Source organism: Crocodylus porosus, unplaced genomic scaffold (genome assembly GCF_001723895.1).
Source record: "Crocodylus porosus isolate Cpor-Errol unplaced genomic scaffold, CroPor_comp1, whole genome shotgun sequence".
Taxonomy (NCBI): Eukaryota; Metazoa; Chordata; order Crocodylia; family Crocodylidae; genus Crocodylus; species Crocodylus porosus.
In genome coordinates, this window is record NW_017728931.1 from 12,570,441 (window position 1) to 12,586,210 (window position 15,770).

The window sequence follows — 15,770 nt, forward strand, 5'->3', positions numbered from 1 at the left end:
AAGCACCTTCCTAGATAGTTGAAAGGAGTGAGAAAAGAAGAAAAACAAGGTCTGGGACATAGGGCAAGGCATTCCAATCAGATGCTATTCTAAAATTCATGCTCAAGTTCAAGCATGACTACTGGACATGAAGGAGAAATTAATTTAAAGGAGTCTTAACAGTCTATGGCTATTAGGCCTCATAAGCACAACAACTTCTTTTGCCTTTAGAGTCTATTAATCTTTATATATACATATACTGAGAGGGAGTGGTATTCCAATAGATTCTTCAGCAACAAATCTTCCGTGGGTCCATGGCTTAAGCAGGCTCCTACCATTGATACGACTTTCATGGATACTGCATCTGAGCTGAAAAACAATTGTCATCAGCTCAAAAGGGAACAAGACTTCAGCTAGGGTGATGCAACTCAGCCAATCTTTGGCCCCAAAACACAATGAATCAGCAATAAGTCTAGAAGAGCTCTGGTCTTTCACCATGGAGTGTCAGACAGAAAAAGTGTAAGTCATGCCCCTTTGGACATCTATTAAGTGAGGCACAAGGAATGGAAGACTCGCAAGAAGAGCTGCCAGTTTCCCTCCCAGATCATTCTGAAAACATTTTAAAAGCTTTTAGCGATTACAGAGTGATGTGCCACCATTGAGGAGTACTATATGCCAAGGTAATTTCTGAGAAATTCAGTATCTGAGGAAAGGAAACAAGTCTGTGGCAGTGGGCATATCTACACGTGATAGTATGTTGCCATAGCAACAAACTTTGGCGATACAGTGTCTGCAGGCAAAAACCATGATGATGCAGCTATATCGCCGTAATGATGCGCTCCCTCAGGACAGTGCATTGCTACAGTGACATGGCAGCTAAAAATAACTGCACCACACACAGAGCGCAGTTCAGGCTACTACTGTGCCATCATTTAGTACTTCCAAAAGGAAGAACTATAAATGACAGTGTGGTAACAATGATGCTGTAGGGGCACAGATAGATGTCCCCAGTGTGTATTTAAAGTGGAATCTATTGGAAAACTTCTCAGAAGTTTGGAAAGGATAAGAGAAAAGAGAACAGGTGAAGCAGTGAAAGGTAAAGGTAATTTAGCATCACGACTACACTCCAAGAATGTGTGCGTTCCCTGTATCTACATAGCTATATACAGAAATGTGCCATCCAGCCTTGATTTCCTGAATGCAATGGTAAATACTGCTTAGCTTTGGACAAGCAATGGAATGCTCAGGGTGCACTGAGATTTTCCAAGCAGTCAAAGGATATGAACAATACCCCAAGGTATACCTTTGCTGCTGCTCTGTAGTAACTATCCATGTGCATTAAGCAAAGGTTGAACCATGACAGCTTACCTCTCTTTCATTACAAGCCAAATTGCTGTGGTTCAGCTTTTACTTACTACAGAGGAAGCGTGGACCTGGGAGCAGCCAACACAGTAAATCTCCACCAGCTGTGAATTCACTGGAACCCACAAAAGGGTTCCAGCTGTGCCAGCTATTACAACTCAAAGAGCATTCGGCAAAGAGATTCATCTCACTCCTTCGCTACTGGCAGGCAGTCACCTACTATCCATCATGCAACCCAGCGTACAGTTGTTATTCAACAACAATTGCAGGCCCTTACTTAGGAAATCCCCCTGTGCAGCAAATTGTTCAGCTATCTTCTGGGCTAGTGTAGCATGCACCTGATTAACAACATTTGAAAAATAGAACTAAAGAGAATCAGATCACAAACTGACATCACAACTGCTCCGATAACAACTGGGCTGTAAGGATATCCAACATTGCAGTAAGAGGTGCTCCAACAACGACATATGAAATTCAACATATAGTATCACATACATCTGCTGTGAACAGCAGATAATTCAGAGTTCAGTCCTACTCCCACTCCCACTGAAATTTTACCCCTGATTTCAATGGCAGCTTAATCAGGTCCTAAATCATTAATCTTAAGAAGGACTGAACTGCTGTGACTCACAAAGAAAAGAAGATGCTTTGGGAAAAGGAGATGCTCAGCCCATCTCAGGGTTGGGTCTCAAGATAATGCATTATTATGCAAAACCACTACTTCTTTCTGTATTTTACTACTATGAACGCAACATCTCCAGAATCCCCTTCAAGGCTCTCCTATCACCCGAGGACTTGTCCGAATGCACTACTTTAAGTGTTTCTCACCTGATGACATATCTTGTTACAGGGTTTCTCATGACATTCCACAATTCGAAGCCCTGTGACAGCGTCTTCCATATTCGTGCAGAGGCATTCTGTGCAATCGTCATCCCATGATTTACCAATGGGGTAGACAATACCATGATGCACACAAACCTATTGAGTAAATGAATGAACAAACAAATGAATTAATTTGTCTAAAGGCACACCATTGACTTCAAATAGATCTTTACGTCTATAAGTATCTCATGAAGCTCACCAAACTGTCATTTATCTTTAAGGCTATGTTGGAATCAGCAGAAATGCCTCAAATCTTAAATCTGTGGCTAATTTGTTGTAAAAATAAAAGATCTGCTGAAACCCAAAGGTCCAAGAGTAAACACAGTTATTTGATTAGAATTCAATGGCAGCACCTATGAGTTGACTCCATTTAACTGAATGTACATAGTGGACCAATGTTCACACATAATAAATGAGGTCTCTCCCTTCAAGAGCAATTTTCAATTAGTAGATATTAAAGCACTTTATAAATGAGAACAACATCTTCATCTCCATTTTAGAGAAATGAAAACTGAGACAGAGGAGTGCGAAGACTTGCCTGAAATCCTCCCAACGGGCTAATGGGAGGCAAGGGAACAGAAGCCAGGTCTCAGGTTGCAACCTGGCACTGTCCAATAGGTCACACTGCATCTGACATCTCACTGTATAGGCAGAAGTATACACAACATGTAGGCCAAATTCAGCCCCAATTTTACATTATTATTATAAATGATTCTTTGGGATGACTTCATCCTCCCAAAATTAAATCATAACATATACAGTGAAATACAGTGACCAGAAACATCATACCTAACCTGAGGCTCTGCACAATAAAGCTACTTCACTGAGAACAGTAGCCCAAGGTAGTAGTCACAAGGGGCATGTATAGATGTGCTTGGGGGGGGCGTTGCTTTAATTAGTGAGCCATGCTAATTAAAAGCACCCAAGTGTCATGTTTATCAGTATACCCATACTGAAAAAATGGTGGTGGGGCACTATAACCTAAAGCTTGTTCAACAGGCTTCAGTTCAAAGTGCCCTGCCACTATTTTTCAGTGCAGGTATGCTGATACATGTGACACAGGAGGCTGCTGGAGCACGTTAATGTCCATGATTAATCAAGTCTGCTCTGACATGCTGGATTTACAGCGCACCTCCCTGCATGTGCGTAAGTGCCCAAGCATTTCAGTTTATAACTGGAAGTAGGTGGCTATGTGTAGATAAGCTGTAAAAAGGGGTGGAAGGGCCTTGTGAAGGATGAAAAAATAAGAAACAAAATGGAATCCTAAAAGCTCACACCTAAACATAAACCAAAGAAGTTCACTTTGACAAAAAAGTTAAAAAAAAAAGAAAAAAAAAAGCTTCATTAACGACCTAAAATTCATGATGCCCAAATGATCTTTGCTTATTACTGCACTAGAGGAATATATCAAGGGCTCGGTGAGCAACTGTTCACCAGGGCACCCAAGGGGAAAGCCAGGAGTAATGGCCACAAACTCCTAGAAGATCGATTCAGGCTCAATGTTAAGAGAAGCTTCTTCAGAGTCAGGGTGTCCAGACTGTGAAACAAGCTCCCTCCAGAGGTGGTGCAATCACCTACCCTGGAAATCTTCAAGAGGAGACTAGACAGTCGCCTTGTTTGGGTCACCCGACGCCCAGTTATCTTTCCTGATTGGTGCAGGGGACTGGACCCGACGATCTTCCAAGGTCCCTTCCAGCCTTACAATCTGTGCATCTCAGAGCCAAATACCTCACTGTCACTGTAAATAGGTTAGTTCTATTAGCAATGAAAGAACCATTCATAATGTAACAAGAATAGCAAGGGGCAACTGTTCACTTCTCTTACACAAACTTATATTTAAATAAGCCTAAATGTAATTTGCTGCTCTTGCTGCTCGTGACTTTGCATTAGCTTGTATACATTTAGCTAATTTTGTATACAACCTCTTCTTGAGCAGGCACACCTTGGAAATGAGATATTCTCATCTGTAAGAATTACAGTTCACTCTCCTCACCCTGTCTGGAATGCAGTTGGTAGTTACACAGCCACAGTCATTGGTGACAGATATAGATAAATATCCTGATGGGCAGTTCACTGTCAAGTTGGTGCAGCTGCACATGCATTCATATTCATCACAGCACTGAGTTTTCCTAACGGTCAGCTCCCGGTGTGGTGGGCACAGTGGAATGTGCTTCAGCCTGCACATCTCTTTCTTGCAGACTAACAAAGTAGCATAATAAGCACAGAACATTTCAGAATATAACAGGAAATAGGAATAATTTCAGGAAATAGGAATAATAGAAACAATTTCTCCTACAAACTAGGAAGTACTTGTTACTGCAGAGGGATCCCACAAGTGATCGACTTCAATGAGTAATCAGACAACCATAAACATCCTCTAGTAGAATTAGGATCAGATGTAAGACTAAAATTCTTATTCCTCCAAAAATGTCTTTCCTCATTTATTATGTAGTTGGAAGTATTTATAAATCATTTTAACTATAACACATGCAATCCTTAACATTTCTCTTTCACCACAGTTAAAAAAACAAATATGTACATACTGTGTGCATGTGTGTATTTCAGATTTGCTGACCTGAAGAAGGGCACTCCGTATTCAGACTCCTGTCTAACATCTCACCCAACTATACAATTGGTCCAATAAAAGATATTACCAAAAAAACCTTGCTTCTCTCATTCCCTACAACATCGTTGCCACAACAACACTCCAACCCCATTACTAACATTGCTCAGCATTTGAAAGTTACTTTACCACAAGTGTAATTTGGTCTGCATTCGCCAGGGTTTGTCAGGACAGGCTGAAGTTCATCCTTACAATCAGGGACAGGAGGCAGATCACAGCTCACTAAGTCACAGACTGAAATGGAGGCCATGTATCAATTAAGGCCCAGCTACTGAGCCATCAAAAAGACATTTAATTGAAGATTTCCACGTGTCAATGAAACCACAATAATACAGAAGAAATTAGTGCATTGATCAACAAGTTGCAATTTGCTTCTAAAATGTTTGTGGGGGGTGCAGGAGGGTACAATTTTTATTCGGGTTAAGTGCATTAAAACTCTGACTACATATTTCACATGCAAAATTAGACACAACTTAGTAATTTAAGGAAAAAACAGTGCAACCTTTCTAAGCATGTCCCGTTCACAAAGAGTGAGCATGAGGAAAGTCTGAGAAATGCATGGATTTTCTTGTTCTCAATGGTTTTTTTTCCCCTCCTCACATGAGACAATTCAACCCCTTAGGTGCTCCAAAAAGAGAGCCTAATTCATGATCTAAATACACATTTGAAAAGCATCTGGTAAAGAAGGTCAGGCAGCATAAGTAACAAGGGTCCACAGATGACCAGAAACCTACCACATTCGTACTCTGGGCAGCACTGATCAAAATCCTGGTGCAGTCTAGGAACTTCACAGGGGCCACATTCAACAGCTAAGGTGAGGGAGAAGCAAACAAACCAAACTTTAGTCAGAACAGAAGAGGACAAAGTGGGAAAAAATCATATTTAGATTTAAAAGCAATTTACATTGGGCAGTAGGGCAAGGTCGTACAGTGCAGTTTATCTTCCTGTTATCAAGGCATATGCAGATCTTGCAAGGCTCATTGGTAGGAATCCATGTTTCCATGTGCTGCATAAAAACAAAGGATTGTTAGAAACAAACAGAATCTTCTGATCTCTGACATGCAAACTCCTGGGTGGAAATGGGAGAGGAAACGAAGATGCTCTGGAAAACCAACAGTTTAAATATGGGATTGTTTTGCTTTCTGTGACAATTAGAAGAATCCTAAGAGTTGCAATGTCTGGTTTATTCAGATTTAACTAGATATGCAAAGAAGGTACTTCTACACAAGGCCCTAAAGGCACAGTAGATTAATTCTACTGGACATTAGTGTGGTGGGCAAAAACCATGCTAATATGAATTGGTCTACTGCACATTAGTGTCACAAAAAAGCATGCGCTGGTACTACTGCATAGTAGTGCTGATTACGGCACATTAATGAACATGTAGATATACCCAGAGTTCATCAATGGGGCAAGAAATTGCTATCATTTGACTCACAAAAAACCTGTACTTTATGAATGCAATTGCAAGTTATTGCCTATCACTCAGGGCAATGATGGAACTACACGCCATGACCGGATGTGCTAGGAATACGAAATACAGTGGCTTACTGCAAATGTTTATAAGCTTTTCGGTAGATTAAAAATAAACAAAAGACTATTTTAGAAGTTAGAAAGTTTCAAATATGCTCATTAGCAACTGCATTCTTTCTGCACTGGAGACTGGATGAGTACTAAATCAATCCTAAAGCCAGTGCTATAATTCCTTAGACAAACACCTTATATGTTGTAAATATATAGACAAATTGGTAGCAAGGTGCATAATTATCCATCATTGCTGGCTGCCCTTGGAAAGAGTGAAAAACTGGAAAGCAGGTTTGTTGGTCCTTGATTTCACTGATATCGCCAGTTGTAAAGAACTGTACATTTAACACTTAGGTGACCAGGTAGGTGAGAGAAAGACATCTTGGATAATCAAAGATAAATTGTACAATTAGGTTAAACTCTGACTAAAAACCTCTGCAGCAGGTTAATGAATACTGTTCAGAGAAAACTTTGGCAGATACGTGTTGATATAATCCTGCTATGACTCATATTAACACAAGGAGGAATGCAATGTCTAGTTTTACTACCACTTGGCCCTGTGGATGCTATACATACTGAAAATGACATTGGAGCTCAAACATCCAGTGCCAAATAGACCTTCTGGATACTCTTACATTAAGGAGGTTAACAGTGTAATCAGGACAATGAAGACAAAGGAGGGAGAAGGGAGACCAAGACCCAATCAAAATGTTTAACAAGCTATAAAATGAAGGAAGCAAGATTAGCCAGTCATTAGTCTGCAGGAACACCCTTTCAAAGGAAGAAAAACTTGCATAAATTAGTTGCAAGTTAAACAGCATTATTCCACGGTGCACATGCCTCAAAGCATGCTGCCAGGCCGTTGAATGATTATCAAAAGTTTCACGTAGGACCAAAAAAAAATAAAAAATGAACCAAGATAATTTTGCACTCTCAAATACTTTCATCCTCAGGGTTCTGACTGGCATTTCCTCAACACTTGAATATGAGCTTCTCTGTAAATCAGTGCTGGATTAAAGCACCCTGAGGTGTTAGGCAGACACATACATCGGCCTACTGTACCTTTGTTCCTGTCTTGGTATAATTGGCTTGGATAGGTAGTAAAGAGTCATTTACACAAGATCTGTTATGTGGCCAGGTAGCTGAACCCTCCACTGCCACTCCTTGGACAGAAAGAGGCCTCCTTCATTTCTGGATGTCTGCACTTTGCCTTTGTGTGGGCTTCAAATCATCCCAGAGCAGGGAGAACTCAACCCTCCACCAACAGAGCAAAGACCCTTCTGTGTGGTAGCACATAGAGGTTGGAGCACTGGTTAGAAGAGCCCATGGTCCACTGAGCCCTCTGCTGGGATGGTGTTAGTGAGGTCCCCCAACTAGAAGGATTCAGAGTTGCTACCCCACTAAAATGCACGCAATAGGTCATACCATTTAGAATGATGGTTTCAGGGCCCCTGAAAATGCAGGTAACCATCACTGCAGCAGTTATACTCAAAACCTGTTTTCAAGGGTTAGGGACAGAAGTTACACATAAACCAGTTTAAATCATCACAGATTTAAACCTGTAACAGAACAGATGTTCAGTGTACACAAACCAGTTTCAAAATGGCTGAAACTGGTTTAAGATAAACCTGGTTCAATGCAATATCAGACTTAACTGGTTTGGGTCAAACCAGTTTATGAAACTGCTGTCCCAGACCTCTTCCTGGGTCAAGTTAAATCACAGTCCCCCAGAATCCCAGCATATTTTCCAACCCTGGGCTGGGCTGTGCCATCTGTTACAACAGAGAAGAGTTGGGGGGGAGGGGGAAGAAGGCAGGGACTCCCCCCTCCAGGCAAACCCCACCAGGATGGGGAGTTAAACTTCCCTTCCCCCAAGTACAGAGCTGCCCTGCCCTGCTAAAAACTTACTGCAGGCTGCAACTGTGGACTACAAATCCCAGAGACACCTGGAAGCAGGAAGAGGAAGTAATGACCACCCTACAGAGTCCTGCTGCTGTAATTCTGGACTGCAAATCCCAAAGAACTTGGGAGAAGCAGGAAGAGGAAGTAAACACACAGCCCATTCTGGCTACATGCCAGAAAGCTATGCACTAGTGCCCCCTGGCTTCTGGCCCGAGCCACTGCAGGCATGTTGCTGCATTTCCTGAATCAAAAGTGAATGTCTGGCCAATTGTTTCTCAGTTTAATCTCTGCAGTTTAGACTAACCTGCAAAGACTGACTCAATTCAGCCTCAGGCTTTTTGACTATCTGTACTTAGCCAATTTGCTTTTCATCAGGCCTAGAAATGATTATATCAAATAAAGACTGAAATTCTGATAGCATGGACCTAGAGTTTTTATACCTTAATCTTCCCTTGAAACAAAACTTCTTTTCTAGAAAGCAATGGAATCCTTGAGATCAAAAGACATTGCGCTTGGCTTTCAGAAATCATACACAAAAGACTTCTGATAGCAACTATTCAGGCCTTATTACACATTACACTTTGAGCTGCTCAAATGTTGATCAGTAGTATTCTTACTAGCTCAAGTTTGGAGCATTAACACTTTAAGGCTGAAAATCTTCTCTGACTGTCCTCAGTTTGCTTTTCTGTGATTTGCTGGACTAGGAGCTATAGCTATGAGTTGCTACTAGAGGGCTGGTAAGCCAGGACAGGCTTTTATTCATGCTCTAGGTGCAGGGGTGTTGGAGAGATGGATTGTGGGGGTAGGACCATTAAGCTGGGAGATGAAGAGTTAATGGGATGGGGGTGGGTAATGAAATGGGAGGTGGAAAGGAAATGGGGCTGGGGGATGGGTAGTGAAATGAAGCAATTCAGACACTGGAGGATAAAATAAAAAGTAAAAAAAAAGTACAATTTAAATAGAAATAAAAAGGAAGTAAATTAAAGAAGGTTCCATGTTCTGATAAATTAGGGTAAGGTTTGGAACATGGGAGATGCTGGTTGTGCTTCCTGGGATGGCTGGGATCTGGGAGTGGCTAAGGCAGGCATTTTTGGGGAAGTTAATGTCCCTACCCCATGAAAGAAGCCCCAGGTCATGGAGACCTGACCTGGCCCCCTACCTTGCTCCTTCCCCCTGTCCCTGACCCCACTCCCAGGCCCATCCATGCCCTGTGACTTGGCTACTTGGCATGTGCTCTGCAGGCTGTTTGTAGGGGTTGTACTCCTGAGGTGGGAAGGTCACACCTCAGGGGGATGGGAGGGGGAGTTGACTCGGTGCCAGAATCCCTACCCACCCAGACAGTAGAGTTCAGAGGGTGGAAAGTTTGTCCACAGAGAACAGGAGGATGGGGGAGAGGTCACTGCATCCTGTGATGCTGAAGGACTGCAACTTGAATAACTCATCTGTGGGTAGTGGCCACACATTAATGGAACATGAGCTGGGTAACATGGATCAAAGATAAACCTGCCCTGGAATGATATGACTTTAAGCCCCCTAAAGTGTGCTTAAAATGATAATGTGTGGACAATCCAGGGGTTAAGCACTCCAGGAGCCACCTAAAATTAATGTGCACCAAGGCCCTTCCTCCTGTGAAAGTTAACTTAACAAAACCCTTAAGAGAGATGGAAACAAAATGTATTCTGCTCTATCATCATTGGAAGATCAGTTTAGTTAAGCAATCTGTTGCTACCAGTCACTTCTGTAGTCACTTAGTCTCCAGATTTAAAACAGAAAAACAGACAATAGCAACAAAAATCTTCTGGCCAATTTTTCAATAGGACCTATGACACTGACTGAGTTAAATGGGAACTGTAGGTGCTCATCACACCATAAAAATCTGGCATTGGTTTTGAGCTTGTTTCACTTGGTTATTGTCAGAATTTTAAAAATTCAAAACTGTATATGGATAGTAGGTATTTTAAATTAATTCCTTAACAAAAAATCTTTATCTGTGCTTACCACACCATAAAAATGGTAATGACCAATTACTACTTATTTGTATAGCTATACTTCCAAAATGCCAGCAGGTGGCACCAGTGCATAAACATAAGAAGCACTTGTTGCCAGCACGGTGTTCATGCTAATATTAAGCCACCTCAAGATTAAACATGGCCCTTTACAGAAGTAAGCACATCCCTATTAACACCACTAGGATTTCTGCTGAAGATCTGCATTTAGTATGAATTTTCATTGACACTGTGGCTGTGTAATACCTGTGTATACTGTAGCTGTGTAATATGTATATATTTTATCATTTCTGATTCACTCAGAGAGGGATTAAAGTTTGCTCTGTATGTTATTGTCATGAGGTCAGTTAATGTAAACAATAATTGAAAAGGTAAATTATCTATATAGAAGTTTTAACTATAATGGGTCTTGTCTCTCCTTTTTTTTTTGATCAGTTGTTCCCTCCATTATTGCTGAAATGTTGGTCTCTGTTTAATATATATTAACCTGTATATATGCACATGCACAACAAACCTACTTTTTCACCTAAGAACAGCAAATTTCTGTCCTTTACAGAACATCTACAGTGGCCACGTCTACACGAGACACTGACTGCGCAGCGGTTACTGCACAGGCATTTAGTACTTTTATAAACAAGTACAAATACTAAATGACTGCACAGTAACTGGAGTTATTGTGCACTCACACCTACACGTGGCTGTTTCGTGATGCTGACTGCGCAATACCTTGTGACTACTGCACAGGAGCGTTGCACCACACTTCCTACAAATGGCTGTTTCGTGATGCTACTGTGCAGTAGTCACTGGCTACTGCACAGACAGCTTCTTACATAGATGCAGCCACTGTGTAGGAGACCGTGACTGTTGCATTGTTTGGTCAAAACTGTAAGATCCAAATACAGACCTCAAGATTAATCCAAAACCACAAGCAGACATGTCAAAATACCACATGTCTGTCTGCATTAGACCCCCTTCTACAGAGTTATAGACCTAAGGGATCTGGCTTATTTGCCAAGTTGGGAGTACTGCTACATTAATTTCTCTTTCACAGACTCTCCCTCTATCACAAGGTGCTCAGCTACTAAGTGGGAGACATTAGCAAAAAAAAGGAAAGAAACAGGGAAAACAAGTCAACTCTGCTACTGGAATTACGAAGGAATCTGGTGGGAATATGCCAAAGCTAGGTATTTCACATGTACCTAAAAAAAGCACACCATAAGTAGGCACCAACAGCTATCACTGCTTCTCAAGCCATTTGTGGTACCAATGACTTTTTCTTTTCAGGCTACCAAAAGTCCTGTGCTTCCTTGGGGAAATTAGCTATTTGGTAGGATGGAAGCAATGGATTTAATCAAGAAAATGTTCCCTGGTTTGGTTTGACACAGCACTGGGTTGCTCTGGGGGGTCTTATCACTAACTGGTGAGGCAGTTTCAGAAATGTGCCCTACTTTCAACTAAGACAGTCACAGCACAAGGACCCCAGGGATTGCAGTTTTATGTTTAAAAATTTTTTTTTTTTTTTTTTTTTTTTTTTAAATCAATAAGAGCCTGCTAGCTAGTCACAGAACTCTTGTTAAATGGCAGTTTCTGCCATGGTCCCCCTTCCCTCCTTGCCCCCTCCTGTCCAACAATTTGTCATGCATTTCCTGGTCCCTACAGCCCCAGCTGTGAATTTTATGTTGAGCCTAGGCAATTTCACACTCAGGGAGCTGCCAGGGGCAGTCAGCCAGCCAGCCATGAGGACCCAGGCTGAAAGAAAAAAGGGGCAGACTTATCCGACCACATTTCATTTGCAAAAAATACACACTCATTGAGCTCAGAGGCTAAGCAGTTAGCAGACAGCTACCTGATGGTGTGCTCCATCTTCACTGATGCACTGTGTGCAGACTTCCTCATCCACACAATTGCTGTTGAAGGTCACCTGTCCATCTGGACAGAAGCAGCCTTCTGTAGGATAATCCTTGCAGACACTGACATTGGTACCATTCTCACAGAACTTTATGCAGCTTCTCTGACAGTGATTATATATCATATGCATGGGACAGTTCATCACTGTAGGGAGACAAATGAAATGCTTTAGAACCAAGCTAAAACCCAAAGCTGGTTTTTCCACTGATAGATTTTCTAATGCTTTTTTCAACATGATTGACTCTGAGAATAGCTTTGATATTTTTCTTCCATTGTAGGCAACATTTTTCAAAATAAAATCTTCAGACTATATAAAACCTCTGATATCAAATGGCTTTGGGGCCTTACATCAATGCTGACTTATATCCCATGCAAAATCATTGGGTCATATTTTTTTTGCTGGTGTGAATCAGTATAAACCAGCTAACTAGAATGGAGGTAAGCCATTTACACCAGTTAAGATTGACTTGTATATTTCAATTTGCTGTTAGAAAAGATTTTCACATTTTAGATTTGTTAAATCAACAGCATTATTAGAGTGTGACTGGGAGATCTGCAAGAAAAACTCTGGTGTTACAGGAAGTGTAAATGGCAGTATTGCCAAACATCCAAAGAAAAGCCAGTGGCAATATATCTGAACCCAAAACTGAAGTCAGTTGGATTCTGGTCCTAGTTTAGTTATACCTGAACTTCCCCAGGAGGATTTCAGAACAATGTTCCATTCACAAAAATCATACTGACTGGTTCATGCTGTCGAGGGAGCCATCTTTTAAATCAGACATAAAACTAATGTCCTGATCACTTAAAGATTCTGGGGTTCTTACTGTAAGTGTTGAGTTGTTAACCCTCACGTCCTGGACAAATTCCAATGCTGCTTATTATTGCCTACCCATTTAAATTTTCTCTGTCATTTCCATTAAAGTATTCTTAATTCTCAGTTCTACATTGTTATGAGACTTCTCTGTTTCACTCCAGAGTTATCTGCATTTTTGTGGACAAAGAACTGCTCCTTGTATATCCTTATCTTTCTTACCACTCAGGTTGCTATAGGGTTTAAGAGATATTGGATATTTTATGCATAGAAAATGAAAATGATTGTGTTATGATTATTCAGATTGATTCTGGAAACACAAAAGGGCACTTCATGAAAATAAGTGAAGTTGCATATTTTGAAAATCTGTGCTATTTTTAACCCCATGACTGATCTTTCTGGAATATGACATCATTCCCAGAAGTCTCATTCATTCCCAAAAGCAATTTCAGACACAACGGCATAGCAAAAGCTAGTGCTTAGCAGCTGTGATGGTTTCAGTAACAGCACAATCCAACTGCCTCTGAAGTGGATGAAAATATTGCCATAGAACCCAGCAGAGGTAGAGTACCACCTACTGTCGTGTCCCATATTTAGAGGGTGTACGTTTGGCATACTACCCTTCTCTCTCCCTGCCAAACCAAAGTATGTAGTCACTCTAGGTTTGTTTAGATCAAGCCTGTCCAACTTCTGGACAGCTAGGGGCTACACACCACATAAGCTGCAGTCCCAGGGGCTTCATGAGGAGCAGACTGGAGTCTTGTATGATGTACACTTGTACACTACCCTACTAGTCTGGTCCAGGAGGGGATGGGAGCAGTAGGACTGGTCAGGGCTGCTCCCCCCACTCCTGGACCAGTTTGGGAGGGAAGGAGAGAAGTAGGGCCGTGCTTCCTGAACTCTTCCCCAAACCAGGGACTGGCTGTTTTATGGAACTGGAGTTTTGCCCACTGTTTTCTCTACGCTGGGGGAGGGAGCTGCGGACTCTGGCTTCGAAGTGCTCTGCAGGGAAGAAGTTCTTCCTGTGAAGCATTTGTAAAGCCCTGTACATGCAGCCCCACAGGGTTCCCTGATCTGGGAAGCAGGAGGTGGGGGTGGGGGATTTGCCCCACTGGTCTGGGGAAGATGTAGTGAGCAGAGAAGATGGGGCAGCTGCTGGCTGAAGAAACTTATACAAAATGCATCTGCTGGAAGTGTTCTCAAGTCTAGGTGACAGGGGTGATGAGAAAGAAGTCAGCAGTGTTGCGATGAAATAACTTCTATTAAAGACAGGAAAATCACTCCAAACTTCTCTTCAGTAATCAAGGAATGTTGGCAGTAATCAAAGAATCCCCAAAACCTGCCTCTGCCTCATTGCGGCTCCCTTTCTGCAAAGGTTTAGACTATCTCAAGATTTTCAGACAATCCAGGCTCTACTGTGGATCCATTTTCCAATGGGCTTAAAAGCATGTCATAAAAAGCAATGATGCCCCCACTTCCACACCCCTGCCAGATGAGTATTTGAAAGAGCCTCACAACTAGCTGGGTATTTCTATATCTGTGCACCTCCCACATTTAATATTTTTATATTGAAAGAGAGGGGAAAAATCATATTAAACTCTAACTAAAGTGAACATCATGGATCAAAAGCAAATAGTCCTGGGACTAAGTCTTCTGCCAAATTAGCCTCCACAGTTTTAAGTGAAATCTAATTCGAATCCGAGTTTCTCTGATGCTGTCATAATTGTTCCACACAGTTTATCCATTGATACTACAGGTTCAACTTGTGCTGGCTGCATTAAAGAAGTAGTTCCTCATCCAAGAAGGGAAAAGAACAGTCAGTATAATTTCCTGTAAACCTGCGGTAATACACAGCAGATTTTGAAGGCTCTTACTGGCAGATTTAAGCAGTGACAAATTCTGCAGCTGGTCAGTTTTGCTTTGAATTACTTGAGCTATTGTTAATAGTAATTGTTCAGGGAGAAAATAGTCTGTGTGTAATGTGCTCCAGGGACCATGTGTCCAACCACACCAAAATAAACCAAAACATTTTTAACATTGGCCAGGGAAAACTGAAGGACACAATGCACTCAGGTCCCCTTTTTCCATGTAGATCATATAGATCAGACCAGACAAATGGACTTGTTTTGAGATCAGGGTTCAGTTTCCTGGGAAGGAAAGCATGTGCTATGAAGTTTGTGTAGCATTAAGATGAACATGTTACACAAGCCCCTTGGTAGTTCAAAGGTCTGTTATCTCCTTTGCTGGGTAAATCACCCTGCACAGAGCTCTGAACTACAGTATCTTGATGACTTCCAACACCCAAGCTAACATATCTCTATCTCTATATATGTTGCATCTCCCTACTGCACTGCATTGTGCTGTGTAGATGTACCCTTGAATGGGCTAGGTTAAACTTAATTTCTGTTGCACTTAAGCTAGTAACACAAATAAGATGCAGGAGTTATAATGCAATTTCTCTGTCTATATGGCTAGAGACTGACATTACACATAAGCTTGTTGAAGTCATCAGAAACTGGTTTAAATCTGTAACAAAACAGATGTTCAGTGCACATAAACCAGTTTGAAAATGGCTGAAACTGGTTTGAGTTAAACCCGGTTGAATGTAATATCAGACTTAACTGATTTGGGTCTAAACCAGTTTATGCAATATCTGTCCCAACCCCCTTGCTGGTTTAAGATAAACCAACTTCCCCCAGCATCCTGGCATGCTCTCTGGGCTGGGTGGGACTCTCTGCTCCACAGCAGAGCTGGCCCCTCCCCTCTGCTCCCT

At 41.6% G+C, this 15,770-nt stretch overlaps 1 protein-coding gene across 3 annotated transcripts in view; it reads right to left on the bottom strand.

Annotated features, from left to right (window-relative positions):
• VWF (von Willebrand factor) overlaps nt 1-15,770 on the bottom strand; it is a 207,628-nt gene that overhangs the window by 37,616 nt on the left and 154,242 nt on the right. For all 3 annotated transcript variants that reach the window (XM_019544220.1, XM_019544218.1, XM_019544219.1), the window contains exons 38-43: nt 12,125-12,330; nt 5,750-5,852; nt 5,581-5,655; nt 4,976-5,080; nt 4,217-4,422; nt 2,170-2,319 (exon numbers count right to left, since the gene is read on the bottom strand). In XM_019544220.1, coding sequence (XP_019399765.1) covers nt 2,170-2,319; nt 4,217-4,422; nt 4,976-5,080; nt 5,581-5,655; nt 5,750-5,852; nt 12,125-12,330 — 845 coding nt within the window. The remainder of the gene's footprint in view (nt 1-2,169; nt 2,320-4,216; nt 4,423-4,975; nt 5,081-5,580; nt 5,656-5,749; nt 5,853-12,124; nt 12,331-15,770) is intronic.